This window comes from Lepidothrix coronata, unplaced genomic scaffold, assembly GCF_001604755.1.
Source record: "Lepidothrix coronata isolate B3197 unplaced genomic scaffold, Lepidothrix_coronata-1.0 Scaffold112, whole genome shotgun sequence".
Lineage (NCBI taxonomy): Eukaryota > Metazoa > Chordata > Aves > Passeriformes > Pipridae > Lepidothrix > Lepidothrix coronata.
Window position 1 is genome coordinate 2,157,537 of NW_016690292.1, and position 23,240 is coordinate 2,180,776.

The 23,240-nt window shown below is 61.7% G+C and overlaps 1 protein-coding gene across 3 annotated transcripts in view; it reads left to right on the forward strand.

Annotated features, from left to right (window-relative positions):
* Window positions 1-12,144: 12,144 nt before the first annotated feature.
* SLC6A9 (solute carrier family 6 member 9) overlaps window positions 12,145-23,240 on the forward strand; it is a 19,585-nt gene continuing 8,489 nt past the window's right edge. The window contains exons 1-2 of one of the 3 annotated variants that reach the window (XM_017824714.1): window positions 12,145-12,208; window positions 14,598-14,744. In XM_017824714.1, coding sequence (XP_017680203.1) covers window positions 14,715-14,744 — 30 coding nt within the window. In that variant the 5' untranslated portion in view covers window positions 12,145-12,208; window positions 14,598-14,714. Of the gene's footprint in view, window positions 12,209-14,344; window positions 14,478-14,597; window positions 14,745-19,060; window positions 19,182-23,240 lie in introns of those variants that run through there. The other 2 variants (XM_017824713.1, XM_017824712.1) reach the window with 2 other exon arrangements.

Genomic DNA, 23,240 nt, shown 5'->3' on the forward strand with positions numbered 1-23,240 from the left:
CAGCGGGTTCCAGCCTGCACCAGCCCCAGGCCAGAGCAGCATGGGCTGCAAAGAGGCATGTGGGGCCAGTAGCCCCCCACACTGCTCACCCATGCCAGCATAGGGGTACACAGGAGGCAGCACTGTTTGGGACACATACTGGAGCCATGGATGCTGGAACAGGGTCTGGCTCTGCATGGGCTGAGCTGGGCACTGTAACTGGAAGAGGCCAGGGCAGAGCAGGGAGGTGAGTGGGACCAGCTCCCACTCCTGCGGGTGCTGAGGGTGCTTTCAGTCCTCTGGGGATGGAGGTGTGGGTCCCCACTTTAGCCAAGGTCAGCCAGTGCTTGGACATGCTTTAGCCCTGCTGAGGTCCTGCACCCTGTGAGGCTGCAAGGACGTGAGGAACCCAGGCTGTGGACATGGTGTGCAGAGGCAGGACCCTGCAGTAGGACCCTGGTGCAGCCAGCACACAGGGAAGGTGCTGTGCCTGCAGCCTGGCAAGCAGGTGGGTGGAGAAGCAGATGGATCGCGTGCGACAGTCCAGAGATAATTCACTGCTCCTGAGGAGAGAAATCTTCCACCTGGAAAGGAATCTGCCTTCCTCCGCCCTCAGCCCAGGAGGCTGCAGGGCCCAGAGGAGCAGGGAGGGGTGTGCAGGTGGGCTGCTGCCCTGTGAGCCCTGCACAGGCAGGGCAGGCAGCACCCTTCACAGGCGGGGCACCCACGGTGCTGCCGTATCTGCACAGAACCCCTCTGCCTCACAGACACAAGCCCTGACTCTCCAGCGGGATTCTGGGGAGGAAGCTGGGGTTGACACCAGCTGCTTGTCCACCCTGCAACTGAACATTCACAACAACCACGGCCAGCACTGCCCCTGTGCCAGGGGCATGTGCTGGGGTGACCTGGAGGGTGCTTCCCAGTCCCACTAGCCAGTGGCCACCAACATCCCAGCAGCTCCTGTCCCTGCATACAGGTGGTAGCATGATCCTGGCAGGGTGCTTAGAGGCCCTGGCAAGGTGCAGTACATGCACAGCTTTGGGAAAAGGCTGTGCCAGGCAGCTTTGAGAGGGCTGGGAGCCAGAGCGGCTGGAGGGCCCACGGGGAGGGTATAGGCTGCGTGCCCCAGCCCATCACTGCTGCGTTAGGGAAGCCGGCTCTGTGGCAGGCCCTGGCATGAAGCAGTGTCTCTGCTGAACACTTCTTGTGTCTTAGCATCTCCCAGGGGATGCAGCATGTTCCTCTATGGGTGTCCTGGCCTTCAGGCTGCTGAGTACACAACTGACACGTGTGTGTGTGTGTACACATATGTCTGAGCATGAGCATATTGGCTGTGCACGTGACACATCTCCAGTCAAGGCTAATTAGATAGTGAGCTGATCAGCAAATGACCCCCCCCCCACATTGGCTTTCTGGGCACAGCAAAGAAGACAAGTAAGGATCAGTGAGGACACAAGTCCTCCCCAAGCATTCCTCCCAGCCACACCTGAATCACAAGCAGTCTCACACCAGGATCTGAGGGTAGATGTCTCTGGGGGAGGGCTTTCCCCACCTTCAGACAGGTACCCCCAATTCCTGTTGTTCTTGTCCTCAGCTCCCTACCTCTTTGGGAAATGGGCTGAGAGGATCAGGACAACATGCCAGCAAGGATGCTGGAGCAGGCTGCCAGACTGGGGAAGGTTGGGAACCCAGGGAGGTGGCCTTGGCTCCCCACGACAGAGAGACACATCAGGGGGGCACAGGGACGCCCTGTTGAGCCGAGGACACAGGTGGCCATGCCAAGCACCCTACCTGCAGTGGACAGTGGTCCTCTCCCTGGCACTGCCACACTCCCCTGCCAGTCCCTGTGTCGCCTTGCTGTCCTGTCCCGCACAAACATTCCCTCACTCCCGGCCACAGTAAATATTGTTGCAGGGCAAACAGTGAATCAGCCCTCTTTGTTCGAGTGCTGCTGGCAGCCCCATCTTGTTCGACTGCTGTTTAATGACCCTCCAGTTGTGTACCCTGGAGGTACTCATTAACCTCAGGCTGCAGATGGTGAGGAGGACGGATCTGAACTAGCCAGTAACAGTTTGCTGGTGTTGGAGACCAGCTCTGGGTGAATTCTGGTGACCTTTTACCAGGTGCGGATGTGCCAGAGGTTTCCCCTCACACCTCTGCAAGGTGCAGCCAACCCACTGACAGCCCAGCATGCCCACAGGCTCATGTTCTTATCTCAGCCCATAGATTCTATTTTATTTTTTTTCCTGATTCTCGTCCCCATCCCATCAGTGGGGACGTGGGAAGGGGAAATGAGTGAGTGGTTGTGCGGTACTCAGCTGCTGACTGGGGTTAAACCTTGACACCACCCCAGGGTACAGCACAGTGAGGCTTGGCTTGAGGCAGCGTCCCCTTCATAGCATCCCCTTTCAGCTCAGTCCATGCTCTTGGCACAGCCATGGGGCATGGAAGAGCTGCTGGTTCCTGCAGAGAGATGCTCCAGCCTCTCTGTGCACCAGGAGGGTTTCAGAGGCCTCATGGTGGGAGCTGTGGTGGGGAGACCTGTGCAGCACATCTTTGGCAGGTCAGTTAGGACCGTGAAAGTGAGCAGCTGGACATCCTGAGAGGTGCAGGGTGCAGGACAGGGGATGGAAATGGGTAGTCCAGGAAAGACTGGGAGGAACATGGGTTCTGGGCCCAAGGGTTCTTGTGCCAGCGCTGAGAGGCTGCTCCTGCTCCTACTGCTCTGCCTGGTCCTTACCTTTGATTCACATGTTCCTGGCTCTTCCCCAACACCTCAACCTCCACTCCACACTGTAGTCTGGCTCCTCTCCCTGTAGTGGTCTGGGTCTTGCCTCTCACTGTCACTCTGACCCTGCCCCACGGTGGTCCCACGGTTGTAGGTCCCCAAATGGCAGTGCCACCACAGCCCAGGGACGCCTCATGCACCAGCTCTGGGGCTGGGGCCAGAGTGCCTCAAGGTTCCCAGGGTCCCAGCACTTGTGGCACGGGTTCCCACAGTGACCCCCAGCATCAGACATCTGGTGCCCCACACCAGCCACAGAAGGTGGCAGGAGCCAAATCCACCCCTCTGTGTCCCCGTGCAAACCTGTTCCCAGGGCACTGGGCAAACGGGGCTGGTGGCAGGCGACAGCACAGGGCCTGGGGCCATCCCCGCTCCCACAGCAAACTGCAAGAGTCAACGTTTCTGGAGGAGCAGCAAGAGTGTTTGCTGGATCTTTTCCCCCGAGGGCCCAGTGGGATCGGAGCAGGGCTGTGGCATGGAGTAGTTCCCTGTGGCCGCGTCCCTGTAGGGGAGCACAGGACCCAGCTGTGCTGCCGGCAGAGGGGACAGCCCAGGCAGGACTACAGAGACTGCGCGGTGTGCCCGACGTGCTGGATCGGGGCTGCCAGGCAGGCCCCGATAAACATCTAGCCTCTCTGTTTATTTACGACTGAGGATATTTATATCGCAAAGTCCTTTAAATTTAGCTGGGGACACACCCAGGCACCATCCAGTGCTGACGGCCGTTGGGAGCTCCCGGCGCAGCCTGAGCTGCCACACCAACTCAGGCAGTGGGTACACCAGCAGCACCAGATGTGCCCCAGAACTGGCACCCCCAGGACTGCCATCCGCTGTGGGGTGCAAGGCACAGGAGCATGACTGTGGGGACAGCAGCACTTCTTGTGAGGGCAGGATGAGGCTGCATCCCAGGGGGACAGGGTTTTCCAGGATCATGGCACAGGCTCTGTGCCCACGCAGTGAGAACGCCAGTGCCAGCAGGGCAGGTCCATATCTCCTCTGACACAAACTGACACCTTCCCAGCTGGGTGTTCAGTGCCATGTGGGGCTGGTTGTGGGTTCAGAAGCAACCCTGGGGCTACATCCCGAAGTTACAGCCTGGAGCTCAGCCGGGTAAGCTTGGAGCAGCCCGAGGCCATGGGGCACGCTGTGCCACCCCGACTCAGCAGGCTTTGTCCCCTGGCCCCCGTCCCTCCGGGCACTGACGCGGGGCCGGCGGGGCTGTGCGGAGCATCTCCCGCCGCCGCCGCGGTGTCTGCCTCCCTCTGCCGGCAGCGGGGCACCCGCCGCTCCGCTCTGCCGCTCCCGGCTCTTGGAGCACCGGGTTTTGCGGTGCCTCGGCCCCGAGGCAGCACCATCCCCTGCCAGCCAGGCCCACTGCCCCTTTCTTCCCCTTCGCCCAGCTTTCGGTGAAATGCGGCATTTTGTTCCCACAGTTTCCGGCTGCTCCGTGTGTCGCTCTGTCCGTGTCGCTATGGCATCGTCTGCAGAGCAGAGGTTTGGCATTGCCCCTGCCCTGCAGTGAAGTGCAGAGCAGCCTTCAGACACCCACAGACCTGGCTGCCCCACGTCCCATGCGGACCTGTGTGAGGTGCCATGGACGTTCACCTGAGCACCCCTCAGGGCTTGCAGCCCTGTGCTGTGTGGACGTGCCACCGTGCTCATCTTACCAGACTCCTTGCTGGTCTGCCCAGTGCCTTTAACAAGTGAATTCCTTGTCTCAGAGAGGGACCCGATAGTTTTGGACAGGCGAGGTCAAGTTTCCACGAGGCAAAGGCAACGTGCATTAGGATCCCTACCCGCTTAGTCTTTATTAATTAGATCCCATCTCAGACTCCGCTGTTTCTCCAGGATAGATGTGATGCCCACCAGCCTGTGATTGCCTTTGACAGCTAAGACAGCCCCATGTCCTCCCATAAATGTGCTGCGCTTCATCCTGCTCTGACACCAAGCCTTTTACCTCTAGTTCGTCCTGAAATCCCTGCCTCCTGGACCAAAAAAAAGTCCTAAACGACTCTGCCTCTGAGCAGTGGGAGCTCAGGGCTGGCCAGCCTGAACAGGGCCTCCATGCCTATCACCCCAGCATGCCACCCCTCTCCATGGGGACAATATACCCAGCTGCTCCTCAGGTCTGGGCCATCCCTCTCAGCCTGTTCCCTCTGTCCCCTGCTTCCCTTACTGCTGCCAAGTCGCATTAAAAGCTGCAAAGCTGCACGGCAGAGCTTGCTGGGGTGAGTGTCCCGAGGACAGGCAGCTCTGCATGGCAGAGCCTGGCCATGCCCAGAGGCTGCCTGTCCCTGTCCTTAGACATTCCCAAGCTTGTTTTCAGGCTTGGAGACACTCTTAGCAGCACAGGGCAGGGATATCTGGATTTAATCTGCTCCTCCTATCTCCAGCTTTACATGTGGAGACATGAGCCATTCTGGGGGTGATGGGTGTTCGGCTACAAGGCAGCACCGGCAAACACCAGGCGTTGGACACTCAGGAAGAGACAGCCCTTGTACCTGTCAGCAGCGAGGACGAAGAGGACTCACGCCGGGCTGTGCCCACCGCCCAAAGGGTACAGTAGGAGCAGGGCAGGATCGGGACCCGCTGCTTTGCCGGAGGCTGCAGTGAGAGGCATCTGTCCGCAGAGGGAGCGCGGCTCCTTTCCGGCCGCACTCCTCCTCCTCCTCCTTCTCCTCCTCCTCCTTCTCCTCCTGCCGGCAGCTCCTCTCCGGGCCCCGACCCCTCTTCCCGTGCGTGCGGACCCTCAGCATCTCCAGGTCCCCCGGGATCCCCTGCACAGAGGAGTGTGAGCTGCGGGACAGGTGGGTGGAAGGGTGACCCTCACTGAGCAAGGTTGGGTCACACCTGAGCCCTGTCCATGCAGCGTGGCTGTCTCCATCCCTCTGGATATGTGCTGGGGACATCCCACCCAGCTGCTTAGGGGTTCCCCAGCATTCAGGTCTGTCACGACAGCTGGCAGAACCCGTAGCACCCGCTCATCTCTGCCAGCACCAGGAATTTAATTTAAAATTACCTGTCCTGGGGTCCATGGGCTTCAACCATGGAGCCCTCCAGCAGCCCCCTGACACTCTGGGACCCTCACTCCAAACACAGCTGGTGTTTCTTTTGCACCACGAGGTGCTGGATTGTCACGGTCCCAGTGAGAAAGGCACTCACACTCTTTAAGTGACATTTAAAATGCTGTTTAATAGAGCTCACACTACAGAGTGACTACTACAGATAGTCTTCAACCCCTTGACATGCAGGAACGCTGAGCTTCCCTGCATTAAACAGACTTCCAATCCACACATAGCACACCATGCAAACCCTGTCAATGGAAAAGGTTATCCCAGTTGAGTCCTTTGAGCTATTACAGGATTTTCTTATAAGTAAACAGCCCTAGTCATTATTTTCCTGCTACAGTAGTATGAGAACTTCTTGCTGCTGTCTTAGATGAAGGCACAGATATGCACATGACAGTACCAGGCACGAGCTCCCTGCAGACTTCTCTGTTACTGCTTGATTTCTAACCTGAAGGAGCTTACCCCGGAGCCAAGGGATGCCCACAGCATAGGCCTGGGCCTGCTCAGACTTGCTGATACATGGGTCACTAACTCCTCGGCATACCACGGTCTCCTGGCCAGGGCCACAGCAGCACCCTGGCTGTAGCAGCATGTCAGAGCTGCAGGGGGATGAGCTGTTTCCTAGCCCCCAGCCCTGATGATGTCACTGTGTGTCCCACCTCCACTGGGGTGCTTGGCTGAATTCCCCGAAGGGAAGAGGATGGGTGAGGAGAAACCTCATGGTCATGCCCCGAGGGGAACTGAAACCCCTGTGTCATGCAGGGTGGAGCACTGAGGGGTGAGCGGGGTGGGCAGCACCTTGTCCTCCTCATTGCCCTTGAGGATGCAAAGGAGGTGGCCTTGAGGCCAGTCTCCAGGGATTTGCATCAGCAAATGTCATAGGTGGGCAAGTGCCAGCTGCTGCTTTGCCACGCTGGTGCAGCTGTTGTCCCTTGTCCCTCACTCCTATGCCTTCTCTGTGGGACTGCCACTACCCTGTACCCCACGGAAACTGCCCAGCCTAGCCTCAGCATCCAGGTGTGATCTATGCCGGGGTCCCTGCCTGCCCACCACTCCTCAGGGATGGAGCACCAGCCCCAGCAGGGCAGCAATACCACTCCATTTTGCCAGGGCCCAAGAGCCAGCTGGCTGGGCTGGGGAGAGGAATTTGGTGACAGAGAGTTGTAAGCCCAGTCCCTGTGTATGGCTGGCTTGTGGCAAAAGGGGAACGGGATGGGGAAGGGGATGGGGGGCACCCAGTGGCATATGGCTGGCTGCCAAGTTGCAAGAGGAGCCTGGAGCATTTCTGCAAGCCCTACCCAACCTCTGGGCACCAGCTATCCCTGTCTGGGGGCAAAGGTGGGTTTGAGGAGTCCCAGGGCTTTGGCCCCCAGGCAGAGCACCCATGGGGGCATTGGAACAGGGCAAGGAGACAGTCCCTGGGGCAATGCTTGCCCCAGCCCCAGTTTCTCTGCAGCACGTGGGCAGTGGGCTGAGCATTGCAGCAGGATGGCAACCCCTTCCAGCTGCTCCAGGTCCGTGGGGTGCTGTCATGGGATAGCTCCCAGTGGCCAGGCAGCGGGGGAGTGGGGACAGCTATTTTGGGCAGCCCAAGGCACCCCAGCTGTCATGCTCTCTGCAGCACAGTGCACTGGGGCAGGGAATTGGTTACTGCCCTCAGAAGCATTAGGGGAGGTGCACATGCTTCCTTTGAGGTGCCCAGCACCCTGTTGCCCCCCACATTAGGAGAGAGCCACATCCCAGGGACCAGGCAACCCAGTGCAGAGCTGATATGAGTGATGCTGAACCCACCCAGATGGCTCTGTGCCTCCCAGCCAGGTGCAACCAGAACAGAGGGAGGAACAACAGCCTCAGGACCTCAGTACAAGCTCCCAGCAGTGAAACTCTTGTCTGTACCCAGGAATTTCCGTACCAGCCACACCTATCCATGGTGTGAGACACAAGCCCTGTGCTGTGAGCTGGGTGCTGTGTGTGCCACCAAAGAAGGCTGCAGGGAGGGCACAATGGGGCAGTGTGGGGGCCAGCTTCAACCCTTGTGGCTGCTGTCCCACAGGGCATCCACGCCCATCTTGCTGCCCATCCAAGCCAGAGCTTTCCCCAGGCTGACTGGATCCTCCGTAAGGGAATTTTCCTAGGTCACTAGCAGGCACGAGAGTGGAAAGTTCCCAGGAGCTGTGTCTGCTGGGGACAGAGCTCCCTGTGGCCAGGAGCAATGATGCCTGTGGCATTTCCTCCCATCTCCGAGGTCACTTGCCTGTCCTGGCACTCACCCAGGCTGAGGGCACTCAGCAGAATCCTGGAGCTGGAGAGGGTGTGAGCTGCTGGTAAAGCCAGTAAAGCCCAGGGCAGGGCATGGCAGTGACAGGGAGTGGGGAGCTAAGCCCAGGGCTGGATGAGGGGCAGCTGTTGGCACAGGAGGTACAGGAGTCTCAGGATGCAGGATAGTGCCAGAGCAGGAGCATGGCACTGCCCCCACAGCATTGCAAACACATCAGGTCTACGCTGGGGAGCAAGGCAGCTCTTACGAGGTGGCTTCGAATTGCTGGCAAATCAGGGACAATTTGGGGGGCTTTCCGAGAGCTCAAATACCATCATGGGACCTTTCGGGTGGGAGAATGACATGCTGTCATAGAACAGTGCCTTTCCCCATGTGTCAGGCAGGGTGGGAATGACATGCCAGAGAGAAAAGAAAGATGTGAAAGCTGGAAGGACAAAACATGAGCTAGTGGCTCTTCTGTGGCATTTCCCCTGCTCCTTTTGCAGGGTCTTTCCTGGTAATGTAGGGCCAGTTGTGAAATCCCCAGAGAGGGCATATCCAGTCTGTGTAGGGACTTCTACTCCCATTCTTCCAATCCTGACAACAGAGATTGTTCCCCACCAGCTCACTCCCTCTCCAGGCTCCAGTGCTCAGGTGGGAAGCTTGGGGACCAGCAGGAGGGTCACTCTAGAGTGTGTGGTTCCCCAATCTTGGCAGCTCCTCAGGCAGCCCAATGCTGACCTGCACATTTTGGTGATGTACCATCATGCCAAAGCTGAATTTTGACTTCCATCTGCCTCTCACCCCAGAACTCATGCAAGCACTGGGGGTGTGATCCTGGATGGGGAGGGTAGGAAGCCCCCAGGTCTGCATGCAGCATCCCACCGTGGGGAGACCTCAAGGCCAGATCCAGCTCTGGTGGTGCTGGGGGCACACAGTGCTCAGGAATTACTTGGGACAAAACTCCAGGGTCCCCCTGGGGAGGTGGACAGCCAGCCTCCATGTCAGGCACACAGTGGGGACAGCATTAAATCCCGCTGCTTTTGATGCACCCCCAGACTCAAGGACAAGCACTGGGTCACGTCGGGGCTCCAACCGCTTGGGGATGACCACAAGCCCGTGCTGCTGTCCCAGTGCATAGGAAATTTTCAGGGATGATTGTGGTGTTTTGACCAGCCCATCCCTCTTGCAGGTGCTGGGAGCTGGCATTTCCTCCCCACCCTTCACCCCCCTGGATCCCTGCCCGCATTTACCCACAGTTTCCCAGGCAACAGCACCCATGGAGATACAAGAGGAGAGGCCATGCTGCCTAGGCAGCGGTGCCACCAGCATGTCAACCCATGTCCCCCACGGAGCTGGCGCTGACTCCATGAGGTCACTGCACCTGCCTGCAGAAACAGAAGCTTCCAGCCCCACAGATTTGAATGGCACTGGGGAAGGGGTGCTGTGGCATCACCCCCACCGCTGTGCGAGGGCTTGGGGACACTGTGACATCTGCCAGCCTGGGGAGGGATGGTGAGGAAAGAAAGAGATGGGTTCCCCAAGGGCAGGAATGGGGGAATGATTGCTACCAGATGGGGAGAGATGGATGAAGTGGGCACAAGCACAGGCTGGAGCACCCCTCCTAAATTCCTTTGGCACTGCAGCCTCTCACCTCACAGATTACTTTTGGTCTCTGCTCCTGCTGCGTCTCTGGGCACCATGAGACCCCAGGAAAGCCCTGACCAGCACAGCAGGACCATGGCCAAAGCTGAGGGTACACCAAGTGTCTAGGCTCCTGGGAAGGAGGTGTTTGCACCCAGGTGCAGGGTGCTAAAAGGGCACTGCAGTGTCTTGGAGGCTGCAAGGGGGGAAGGAGCAGCCCCTCACTGACACTCCTGGGGGCTGCAGGACCCCTCCTCCTCTTTCCCCACATCAAGCACACAGAAAGGCAGAGAGATCCTGAGAAGGGTGTTTGAAAGCATGAGTTTCACCCGTAGAAATCCATCCCTTAAGGATCTAATCTGTAACTCCACAGCTGGCAGCTCCTCTCCAAAGCCCAGACCCTGAGGCAGGGGTGCGGGTTGCAGCTGAGTTCTGGCTCTGACACAGGACGCTGGGTGTGGGGTGCTGGATTCAGGTGCTGGGTGCTGGATTTGGGCTGCAGGGTGGGGTGTGAGGCCACAGGCAGCCAGGAGCGAGGTTGCTAGTGAGAAACCTGGCTCCTGGTGCAGAGCATGTGCGGGTGCTAGGAGGGCGTGGGAGGACATGAGCACCCGCCTGCACTGCTGCCTTCCCCTTCCTGCTGTGGGAGCCCTGACTTTGGCTTTACCACACGCAAAACGAAAGTAGTGCTGGCATATGACTGTGCTGGAGCTGTCTCCCATTCTGCAGCCCAGAACCCTGGTGAGTCTGTTGCAGTGTGGCCTGGACAGACACCCCTGGGCCACCCATCCCATCACTGCCCCACTTCCACCCCATCCCTGTGGAGGATTTCCTTAACTAGGCAGCAACCCGCAAGGACAGCAGGGATCCATGGAGACTCGTAAGGGGTGCTCCCCAAGTTGATTGGAACACCAGGAACACCAGGGGGTCAGCCCTGAGATGGGGTGCAGGGCTGTGGAGGTGGAAAAGACCGGAAGACTCTCAGTGGGTGAGATGTGGGAAGGGCTGTGCTGTTGGTGAACTTGGGGTGCTGAGCTGCACCCCTGCCGTGCTCAGCTGCACCCCTGCCGTGCTCCCCAGCAGATGCCCTGAAGCCCCAGGGTACAGTGCACCCCAGGAACTGGGACAGATCCAGGGAGCAGGGCAGGGTGCCGGAGTGCAGGCACCCGTCCCAGCACGTGGGAAGCCCATTGGGAAGGAGAGGGGAGGGAGAGAAGGCCTCGGCGAGGGGCCAAGCAAGGGGCGGCCCCTGGCGCACCCTTCATGCATTACTGGAAACATCTGGCCTGGGATGTGGGGGCGTGCTCTGGCTGCACATACATGTGTGCACATGCACATGGGTATGGGCACACATTCATCCACATTTGTGTTTATGTGTACATACATATCAGTACATGCATCCACACCCCTGTACACTCATGTTCACATGTGCATACGTGCCCACACACGCGCACATAAGTGCCCATACATGTGCATACACACATGCACAGACACAGATGTTTACACACACATGCAGATGCAAACATGTACAACCACATGTAGGCACACACCTAGATACATGGGTGTAAGTGTACAGATTTGCACGCACACACACGTGTACATGTGCCAGCAAGCAGCATGCACAGGCAGGGGCATACAGTGTGTGACCCACATATGTGCAACAGACCCCCATACACGTACAACACCCACACTAACCTCACACATCCTGGCTGGAGCCTGTGGCCATGCCACTGCCCAGGATCACCACGGCGCTGTGCCCTGTGCGCACGCTGCGTCTGGGTGTTCCTCTGCGTGTGAAAACCCGTGTGTGCGGGGATGCGCGTGTGCCCAGTAGGAGCCTGTGTGTGCCCATGTGTCCCATGTATGTTCACATGTGCCATGGTTGCGGGCAAGCCTGCATATGGTCCTCTATGTCCACATGCCTGTGGGCTGCATGTGCACTCCCGGTGCCCACGCGTGCCAAGCGTGCCATGTGCATGCCCAAGTGTGCCAAGCGCACGGTGTGCCCGTGTGCCCGCGCCATGCCCGTGTGTGCAGCACGCCCGTGTGTGCCGGCGTGCGTGCCCGTGTGCGCCGTGTGTGCCCGTGTGCCCACGCGTGTGCGTGTGTGCCACCCGTACCCCGCGTGCCCGCGGCACCGCCTGCGCCCTCGCCCTCCGCGGTGCCCGCGGTGCGTGAGCCGCGCTGCGGGCACGGGTGCGGGTGCCGAGGCGGGGCGCTGGGGAGCGCGGCGAAGCTGGGGGGGGGAAACGCGGCGAAGCGGGGGGCGGAGCACGGCGGCGAGGGCGAGAGGCGGTGCCAGCCCCCACCGACCTCCAAACTTTCATTAACTCGGCGGCAGCACCGGCGGCGGCGGCGGCTACGGGCCTGGTACGGCACCGGCACCGGCACCGACACCGGGCTGGGAGCGGCGGAGCGGCGCCCCCGCGGGCCCACCCGGCGTGGCGGGAGGGGCCGGGCGGCGGAATGGGCACGGTAAGGGGCGCGCACCTCCGCCGGCACCGGGCGCACGGCCCGTCCGGCGGCCGCAGCAGCACTGGGGATGGGACGGGAGAGGGGTGGGTGGGCTGCCGGAGAAGGGCGGGAAGAAGACGGGGGCGGTGGGGGCCTCCGGGGTGGCGGGGTCGGGGACATCGGGAGAAGCACCAGGAGCGGCCACCCGTCAGTCCGTGTCGGGAGCGGGACAGCGGCATAGCGGGATGCGGGGCGGTCCCGCATCTGTTGCTCTCGGTGCTCGGTGGCGGCGCGGTGCCGGGGGAGCGCGGGGGCGCCGCGCGCAGAGCGGGATCGCCGCCGCTGCACTCCGGGAGGACGGCGGGCACCGGGGCGGCCCGGCCCGGTGGCGGGGTGGGGGGGCTGGCGGTAATTTTCCACGGGCATGTGCCGGGGCGGGGCGGCGGAGCAGCCACCACGTGGCGGCTGATGTAACCGGGCCCCCCCCGCCGCCGTTCTGCACCGGGCGGCGGCGGCGGGGGGGAGCCGGGCGGCGGGCGCGTCGCGGCGAGCGCTGCCCGCGGAGCCGCCGCCGGAGCCGCCCCCGCGGGGCGGGAGGGGGAGCATGGCGGCGACAGGCCGGCCCGCTGCCAGCCTCCCGTGGGCACCGGGGAACCCCGGTTGCGGCGGGCCCGGCGGATGCTGGCAGAGGAAACGGCCTCGCAGGTGGCAGCGGCTGCTGCACCGGTGCTTCGGGCTGCCCACCCGCCGGGCAGGAAGGGACAGGGCACTCCATCCTCCGGCCCGGCATCCGTGGCCTTCCCCTGGGTGCCGCGGGCTGCCTCCCCCGCCGAGGTGTGACAGCCCTATGGGAGCCTCTGTGTGTGCCCAGGTGTCACTCGTGCCGTCTCTAAGTACGCGAGCTGCCCTGTCCTCTTGTCTGTCATGGCATCACTCAGCTCTGGGAGAGCCACCAGTGGATTGAATCCCTATCCCTGCCGGGCTGTCCCAGGGGATGCTGCATCCTCGGGCATCCCTACATCCGTCCCAATGCTATCCCGCTGCTGGCTTCACGCTCGCTCCACGCTAGGCTGGGAGCCAACGCCAGTGGCATCTATGCAGTCATGGAGCCTTATCAGCGCCCGGCAGACCCCGAGGGGAGTGGCAGCCATCCAGTCCCTTGGGCACTCTTCCCTCTCAGGACACGGGATGAGTCCTTGGTCTGAATTCAGGGCCGCAGGGCAGGCAGCTTTTGGCTGGCAGGCGGTAGGTGTGTGATGATAGGTGAAGTCTGGCCACTGACCCTGCACCTCCCACCTTTGAGAGATCCCTGTGCCATGCAAGGAGTCAGGCTTGTGTCAGTAATGACATCTTGGCTACCCTGGAAATGCAGCCACTTCTGGAGAAGGCATTGGCAGTGGGGTGCGGTATCTGCTGGCAGCAGCCTGTCTGCACTGGAGGGGCTGGGGGCTCGCCCTACATCCCCTAGCTTCCTGCCCCTTATCTCCACTGCCCATGCTCCCTCCCCATGACTTAAGGGCCACGTTCGCTTCTGCTGATCACTCCAGACTCATGGCAGCCTGGGGATAGGCCCTGGTGTGTTTGACTGCTGGTGGTGTGATCAGGGACCCTCGGTGGGGGTCAGGGGTCCTTTAGCCACCGAGGGCACCAAGCACTGATGTGGGTTCTGCAAACACCGATGCTGTTGCACAGACAATCAGATTGGTGTTTTGCAAGACTGTCCGTCCCTCCTGGCGAGGTCAGGCCTCAGTGTTCCCCTGGGGCCTCCGGCAGCCCCAGGCTGGGGCAGGGGTAAGGGCCGGGGAGGCAGCTGCCTGTGCCCTGTTCAGCAGCACCTGGCACCCGGCAGAGCCCAGCGGCTCGGCCCCCCTGCGCTGCACGTGCATGAGATGCACCGGGGCAGAAGGCAATCGTTTCCCATCTGTGTCCTGCGCGGCAGCTGAGCCCTGCACTGGCCCCGCTCAGCGCCCAGTCCCGGCGCTGTCGTGTGCCGCAGCCACTTCGGCTTCAGCTCTCGCTGGGGGAGAGCTCCAGGGGCCCCCACTCCTGCCCGCGGCCCCTGACACCCACCTGCTGGGGGGCCGGCAGCCAGCTGCCCGCAAGGTCGTCTGTCCACACCGGGTAAATCTTTAACTGCTTCTTGGGAAACACCTGGGAGCCGCTGCTCCCGTGGGTGCCAGGGGGTTCAGAGACGCTGAAGCGGGTGGGAGCCAGCAGGAAGAGACCCCACCGCCAGCCCACCTGGCCCCGGGCCCGGTGTCCTCCACCAGCCCCACTACCCCGTGGGCAGGTACAGGGGAGCAACTCGTCTGGCACAGTCCCCTGGTTCCTGGAGGGAGGGGGAGGCCTGGGGGGGACGTGCCCACCCCACCAGTCACGTCTCTCTTGGTGTCTTCTCCCCTCTGCCCAGCTTGCTCTGACGGTGGATTGAAGCACACTAGTGCTGGTGGCGCAGCCAGCGTGACGGAGAGTGGGCAGGCGAGGGACCCTGCACTGGGCAGCCGGCACCGTGCTCCAGCCTCCAGGAATGGCCGATAAGTGCAGCGAGGGGCTGCTGGTAAGTGCTGGGGTGGAGGGAGCGGGCTGGTGCACGCCACTGCCTCGGGCACCCAGAGAACCAGGGTGCAAGACACCGGGGCTCCTGTAGGGCTTGATGCCGTTCTGGGGCCCCCAGTCGGGGCTGTGCCACCTCGGTGCTCCCCCAGCATGATGACTGCCGGGCTGGTGCTCTCTCTGCTGCCTGTGGGGCTCCTTGGGTGCGGTGTCTTGCTGTGCCTGGAGATGCTATCGCCCATCTCAGGCGCTCTGCCCAGCCTTATCATCTGCCCCAGCTCTCCAGGCGGGCGGCTCCACAACCTGCTGTTGGCAAAGGGTGCAGGGGCTCCTCCATGCCAGGTACCCCCAGAAGGGCGTGGATGTGGCTGCTTCCCCTTTGCCTCCATCCAGCGGGCTCTCCCGAACTGGGCTGGTTAGGATGGTGTGCAGGCAGTTTTCTCCAGGCACTGGTGTAGTGCCTGATCCTCCATCCTGACAAGCGATATGTTGCAGGATGCTGGGGGCTGCCAGGCACTCACCTGCACCACGGATGGCTTCGGTGTTCTGGGCAGATGCGGGATGTGCCCACTGCATGTCTTTGTCAGAGGGCTGCGATGGCCCCGTGCTTGTGGCAGCTCTGCTGTGCAGTGAGGGGTTTGGGAGCCCCAAGCTCAGGTTCCCATGACAGGCTGTTGTGCTGTGTTGGGCAGGTGAGCCCAAGCTGGGCTTGGCTTTTACCCTTTTTCCCAAAGGATGGGAGCTGAACGCTGGGATTGACACGGTCACCAGGCCCTCCCCTTCCCGGGGGGCTTCCTGAAATAGCTGCACACTCCAGCCGCAGGGCTGGGAGCCAGGATTTGCCTGGGAAGCCAAGAGCCAGGGGAGCGGCATGCTCCAGCAAGCGCTTTCAGTGCACTCGCGTGCATGCGGCTTCTCCGCTTGTGTGTCCCAGTGTGGCCCCACTGGCTGTGCCTGCAGTGGGGAGCCCAGCACCCATCCTGCCACAGTGGAGAAGGGATCAGGGCATCTGGTGGGAGAGAAGGGCAGATTTCTCTAGGAGAAGCCCCATGCTGAGAACAGGGAGGTGCTGAGAATGTATCTGGGCACAATCAAGGAGTCTGTCATGGGGATGCACTTCTGCACATGGTGCTTGTCGTGACTCCATGCTGCTGGTGTTTTGTTACCCTGGCCAGAGCACTCAGCATTGCACCAGGATGAGGGCTGAGCCTGACATGGGCAGCAGAAAGCCAGAGATAAGAATGCCCACCCACTCCCAGTAAATCTTTAACCTGCTTCTCGGAAGTACCTGACCAGCCCACCCCAGGGCCAGGGTGTCAGATGCAACAGGGTCTGACACATGCTGTGTTGACTCCCCTGGCTCTCAGCCCTCTTTCCAGGGCTCCTCTGTTTACACAGTGCAAGGATACCCCTGCACAGGGATGGAGTGTGCTGCTATGGAGGCTACAGGGAGAAGAGCAGGTCCCTGTGAAAGCATCTTTCCTCCTAGAACATCCCTGCATCCTGAGAACCTCAGGAGGAGCTGCAGCAGGCCAGGCACTGGCTACCGAGCTGCCTGGGTCCCTGGAGAAGGGAGCTAATCTCCTTGGCCTGTCTCCAGGGCCCTGCCAGTAACCTGGCAAAGCTTGGTCCCTGCCTGTCCTCTCATCCCTGCCTGCAGGTGCAGCTCCTACCATCCCCCCACCACCTCTGTCAGGCTCCTGCCGTGCAACCACTGCCCAGCGTTGTGTGTGCAGTCTCTGGGGCCAGACGGGTGCAGTGGGACCTGGGGTGCCCGCTGTGTCACACCTGGGGAGGGACAGGGGTGATGGAGGCAGCAGCTGGGTGATGCACAGCTGTGCCTCAGTTTCCCCACCTGAGGGCTGGGGCCTGGGGAATGGCGGTGCTGTGTCCTGCTTTTGCAGGCTCTGTGTTTTGCGGGCACCCCTGTGAAGCTCTAAATGCTCACTCCAAAACAGCAAGCGGCGGGGGGGAACCCTACTGTTCCCAAGCCCCACAAATATCCTGACAGCAGATGCCCAATAGGGTGCAGGGCACCTTCTGGAGCTGGATCAGTCCCTGTGTGGCTGAGCAGAGGGAGTCCCTGTGGGGCTACAGGGAAGCAGGGAGGGTCTAGCAGCCTCTCCCTCTCTGGCCTTTAAAGACACTTTGTTTTGTTGTTCTCAGGGTGCTTTGTTCAGGCTCCAGCATTGCCAGTGGCTCCTGACTCCCAGGGCTGCCTTGCTGGCACAGCTGGGCAGCCTTTGGCCACAGGGTGTCCAGCTCAGGTAGGCTCCTGTGGTCACCCAAGACCACCCTGGCTGGACACTGGGGTGCTGCTCCCACTGACCTGCTGGGAGTTAAGGGCTGGGGGGGCTCTGCCTGTCCCAGACACCCCCAGCGGCGCAGTGCCACCGGCCAGCAGCAGGAGCTGCGGAAGTGGCTTTTGGCTGCAGGAGCCCTTCCCGGAATACCAAGGGGCAGTGATGGGGGGGGCTGGCGGGGGATTTTTCTGCCTGAACGCCCTGGGAGAATCATGTCTGCCCTGGTAGAATGGGGCCAGAGAAAGGCAGCCCTGTCGGGAAGCACTCAGCTAGGGGATGTTGGCCCCAGGGCAGGTCCCTGGGTATCACTCCTGCCCCTGTCACCCTGCAGCCCTGTCGGGGGACAGTGACAGGGGCTGGGAGACCTGTGGCCATACCCCATGCACCTGTCCCCCCTGTGTCTAGTTCAGCCTCAGCAGCACCAGCCAGCCAGGGTGGGGACCAGAACGCCAGGGAAGGTGAGGGTCCCAGTGCAGGCCCTTTGTTTCCAGTGGTGTGTCTCCATGCAGCTGGCTGTCCCCTCTGTCTTCTGGCTGGGCTGCCAAGGGAGCGGCACTTTGCTCCCACGGGCTGACACAGGGCCTGGCATCCCCAGGATGGGGCTGTGGGTTCTGCTGTGCTGTGCTCAGGCTGCTGTGGGGGGCAAGAGGGGCAGCGTGCCCGAGGCAGGACACCTGGTGGTAGCACACAGGTGACTCAGGCAAAGTGATGCAGCTGAACCGGGGCACAGAGGGATGCTCACAAGGTGCCCACACACCTTGTAGGATGTCTGGGCACAGAGGTGCCTGGTTGCATGTAGGGCATGACTGGGCTGGGATCACTGGGGCTGGCACAGTGTGGGATGGCTTTGGGCTTGCACACATCCTGGGGACCGCAATTGGGTGCTGCCATCCCATGGGTGGGGCACATCCCAAGCTACTGGGTGGCTGGTGCAGGACAGAGACAAGCACTGGGTGCTGGCATGGGGGGGGTTGAGCGCCCACCCCACACACGTGTGCTGTTCACGTGTGCGCCCACGGCTGCCACTGCCCGGACCCCAGATGGTCTCCCGAAAGCGCCGACCCGTCCCCCCGCCCTCCATGCACCATCATGCCTCGCTGGCGCCTTGGCCACACTCCCCAGCCGGGACACAGGGCTGGAGGCAGCTGGGGAACCCCGAGCCTGGCTGGGGGGCACCCTGCGCCTGCCCTCCTATGGGACACAGCACCCCACCAGGGTCCCACCCCATGCTGGCACGGGGGTGAGCAGGGAGGTTGTGGGGTGCCTGGGCAGCGGAGGGGTCGTGGCACAGACCTCCTGCCAGCCAGATGGTCCCCTTCGGGGCATTGACCTTGTGAGGGTTGCCATGGAGACCCCATGATGTCGCCAGCAGTATGACGTTGAGTGAAGTAGCATGGCACCAGGTTGGGGATGTGCCAGCCGACAGGCTTGTCCCTGTGCCCCTATCCCCGGGCGGGGCCATGCCCTGTCCCTGAAGCCCTTGAGTGCACAGTTTTGTGGTTGGGCAGGCAGGGTCGGGCAGCTGTGTGGATGATGGGCATAGGGGCAGGAATGCATGTGTGGGGCAGGGGGTGATGGAGCATGGGAATGGGGGGCTCTGAGGGAACGTGGCCCTCTACCACGCTCCAAGAGCAGCTCCTGGCCCCAGACAGACGGGCTGCAGTGCCCACTGGGAGGGCAGTGCTGCCTGCTGGAGCGTGTGGGGCTGCGAGCAGCTGGACCCTGCTAATGAGGCCTCATTAAGTGGGACAGGGCTGAGCCTGCTGTGCAGCCTGCGCTGTCTTGCTCTGCCTGCGCCGGCCAGGAAGGGCACCTGGCTCGTGGGGGTACAGCTTGTGGGGGTTACGTAGGCACGGGGGTGCCTGCGGTGTGGGCCAGGCAGGATGGTGCCGGGGCAGGTGGCGTGGTGGGGCACCGGTGCCGTGTCGGGGCAGGCGACAAGGGGCCGAGCCTGGCCAGGAGGCAAGTGGGGAGCAGTGCCAAGCGCTGGAGGCAGTGGGCGGGGGAAGGCGGGAGGGTGGGCGGCTGCTGCGCCGGAGCCCGAGGTGCCAATGAAGCTGGGGACTCACCAAGCCATCCAGCCTGGGCCCCCGGATGGCAGCTGCGAGCAGCGGGGCCCCCTTGGACCCTCTCAGCAGGTCAGTGGGCAGGTGAGAACAGGGTCTGGGGGGCAGAGCGGGGGGGCCAGGCTGAATGGTGGCTGTGCCAGTGCTGTCCCCCCACCACCATGGCTCTCCGAGACCCTTTGTTCTGGCTTTGGGGTGATGGCTGTGCAGTGCTGAGCCACAGCTGCAGATTTGTGCCATGGCATGCTGGAGAGGTACCCCCAAACCCTACAGCCAGGGACATGGGGTGCTCCAGGGGAGGGAGGGCACAGCATGGCACCAAACCCCTCCGTGGCCTCGTGTGTGCTGGGAGCAAGAGGAGATTGTCTGACAGTTGTGTGTTTGTTGACTCTGGAACCTACTGATTTTGCAAGAGGTGCACAGCACCTGGGTTGAGGGTGCAGGGGCAGAGTATAGCAAAGATCCTCCTTCTCCCCTCCCCATCATCTTATCTTTCACGGGCATCAGTGAGCAATGTCAAAGCTTGTCCTGGTTCCCCGTGGCATCTCGGGGCAGCACTGGTGCTGCTGTGGGTGGCTGGCAGAGCACACTCAGGGCTGTCACTGGGGCTGGGCAGCCTCCTGCACTGAGAGGTGGTGAGGGCTGTATAACACTGCTGGGAGGTCCTGGGATTTGGACATCCCCCTTGTCACTGCATCACCCCAACCCTGGGAGTGTCCCCTTGCCTGTGCACCCATGGATGATGCTGCCACTGCCCAGGCATGCCGGGTGCCTTTTTCCTGGCAACATGCCTCTGCTACGCTGGGGCAGAGGCAAACATGGGACTGGGCACCAAAGAGAGAGCAGGGAGAGTTAGGATGTGCCGGTGGGGCTGGCAGAACCAGGATGGGAAGGCTGGCAGGGCACAGCAACTTCTGATGCAAGGCTGACACTTGTGGATTCATTACCCCATGTGCCAGGGACAAGGAGTACAGGGACTGATTATAGGGCCCCCACCACCCAGGATCAGTGGACAGCCAGCGAGGGCACCCAGGACACCCCCTCTCTGAGTGACTCCATCCCTCCACCCCTGGGGACCCCCACCTCAGGCTGGGGTTCGTCTGCCCCAGGCATGCTGCACTCCACTTTGTTGCCCTGAAAGAGCCACTATTGTGGCAAATGATGTAATTAGCATCTATTTCTATCTTCCAGCAACCCCTGCCTAACCCAGTCATGACTTTGCTGCCATCGCCATGGCAGTGACCAATGACATCAGGCTGATGACATCAGGGGATGGCTGGTACCCTGCACAGGCATTGCAGGAGCAGACCTGACACCCCAGTAGGAGGTTGGGTGGAAGAGTTGACTATCCCTCACTGATTCAGGGGGGGGCTGGATAAGGCTCATACCCCACAGAGTGTCTCTGCTGGGCTGAAATACCCTAGTGTGGGCATTTTGAATGGGGGAAGAAAGAGGAGGGGGATCATGCTGGAGATGGCTCCAGTGAGGACATCCCCTTCCAGCATTAGACCCTGCCACCACCACAAGCTTCCCAGCCATAAATCAGGGCCCCTGAGGGAAGTGGGGGGCATCCGGGCACCCCAGCCAAGCTGTCATTGTGTGAGGCAATGCTCCTTAGCATGAGAAAGGCTTTGGTGCCAGGCAGGGTGATGGATGATGCCTGCCTTGCTGGGCTGGGGAAGTTTTGTCTATGGTGTACAGTGGGTTCCCTGGGTAAGGGAGGAAGGATGCCCTGGGCACTCCCCTTTTGGGACATTTTGGATGTTCCCTTTTTGGGGACATTTGGGGTGCCTAGGGCACCTTTCCTCCCCACTGATGTTACTACCCAAGCCAGGCATCTTTTAGAGCTGCATGGGACTACATGCATGGAAAATTTGGGGCCTGGGAGCAGGACCTGGCCCCCCCAGGGACTGCATAGTTGCTGGGTGGCAGCTCTCACTTTGCTTCCCAGCTCTGGGAGAAGGGGGAGTTTCATCTTTCCAGATGTCTGGGTTCTCTCTGTCTCCCCCCCTTCTTTTACCATGTGGGGTTGGTAGGGTGGTTAATGAGTGTAAAGGACGGGGTGACCTTCCTAGATTTGGGGAGGGGGGGGTTGGTAGCAAGCCGATGGGTGAACATGCAAGTGTTTGCGCACGTGTGCTTGCTTGTGCATGCATGGACACACGTGTGGCTGCCCCCTTATTGGGGACAAGTGCACCAAAGCCCAGTGCTGCAGAAAAGGAGGGGGGGAGCAGCAGAGGCCTGGCTGTTTCGTTGCACTGATGCCAGACAGCTCCAAGTTGGGATGCCCCATCGGGCATGGGAGTGAAGCTGTGCCAGGGTCACCTGAGCAGAGCGGTGGCTTGGGACAGGGATGAGGTCCCCTTTGGGCACCAGGGCTCCAGGCTGAGGCAGGACTATGCAGTGTATGTGATCCCCCCACCAGACCCTTTGTCAGGCAAGTTGGAGCATTGCCCCCCCTCCTGCTGGCTGTGCTGCTCATTAGGAGCCTCGTTAGTGTGAGCAGCTTAATCAGAGGCTTCCCAATCAGATCAGTCTGCTCGAATGGGCAGTGTGCCCTGGCACAGGGACAGTGCCAGTGTCCTGTCCACCCCGCCTTGGGGACCCCTTAGCCCTGCTCCTGCACAGCACCCCACAGTAAGGACTTCCCCTGAGAGGGGGCTCCCCCAGCACCTGGAGCTGCTGTGAGCTCGTTTCTGACGGACCTTTTGCTTCATGGAGTCAGGCGTGGGCGCTCCCGTTCTCCGGCCGGGCACGACAGCGTATCGCCCCTGTAGCCCTTCCCAAAGTGCCCGCGGTCCCCCCATCGCCCCTCTCCGCCGGCCCCGCGCCCCTGCAGCCCCCCCGCCGCCCGCGACGCGTGCGGGCCCCGCTCGCAGCAGATGGCTTTGTTTGGCAGCGCGGTGCCGGAGTCGCTGGGCATCACGTCCCGGCTGCGCCGGCCCTAATCAAATGATACGGTTAGGTGCACCGCGCCTGCTGCCTGCACCCCGCCGGCGTGAGCAGATACAAAGTGACGGCTCCCATTTGTGGCCCCACTCACTGGCAGCCATCGTGGGGGCCACACGGAGCGGGAGGCAAGAGGGGGAGCAGCGCGAGTGGGCATGGGCACGGGGGTGTCTGTGGTGACAAAACTGGCACTGTGGAGCTCCAGCGTGCTCTTAGGGCTGCCAGCACCTTGTGCTGCTCCTTTAGGGTTGTGGGTTCTGTGGGGCTGTGGACTGGCAACCAGCACCCTCACCCCATGCACCCATCACCTGGCTTCAGGTGGGGAAGGGAGGGCTTGGGGCACCCCTGTACTCCAAAATGCCATCTGCCCTCAGCCCAACCTGCCAGAGCTCCACAGCGTGCAGGCAGGACGTTATTATGAGTCCAGGGCTGTGCTGGGGCACGGCCAAGGGGTGATGGGTGCCATCCCTGCCAGGGGTGACGGGTGCTCGTCCCGGTTCTTGTTGTCCTTCTTGGTGTGAGCTCACATTGTGCAGCAGGCTGCACAAAGAGCCCTTTCTTGCCCCCTTCTGCCCTCCCCTGTCCCCTCCAGTGAGGGACAGCTGGGCACTGGGGCTGTCCATGCAGGGGACCCACCTGCATGGGACGCCCTGTGAGCTGCCCCGAGCATGGGTGCTGCACCTTGCTGGGTGCTGAGCTGGTGGCAGGACCCTGCAGGGTGCCTTTTCTGGGAAGGCACCTGGCCCCCTGCCTGCTCTAGTCACTGCACCTCACTTCCCATTGAGGGGGGCTTCTGATTCACACCAGGGGTCCTGCAATTCCTGCCCCAGCTGTGGGCAGTGGCCACCCAGCAGGACCTCTCTCGCCGGGCACAGGGAGGGGGGGCATGAGAACAGAGGGCCCTTTGTGCTCAGGCGCCCGAACCTGCTTTGTATGAGTTGCAGACTCTTCCTTCGCTGCAGCCGGGCTCCGGGCAGAGCCATTCATCGCGGGGGGGCAGGAGGGGGGCCACCACCGCTGCCCTCCCCCTCCTTGGCACTGCCTGTGCGTGTCGGGCAGCGGGGGGCTGGCGTGTGGGTGGGATGGAGGGGACCACCCAGCCCTGCTTGGTGGCTGTCACCCCTCCGATGGAGCTGGTGGGGGGGTCCCCAGCTGACACACCCCGTGATGGCATCTCTCCAC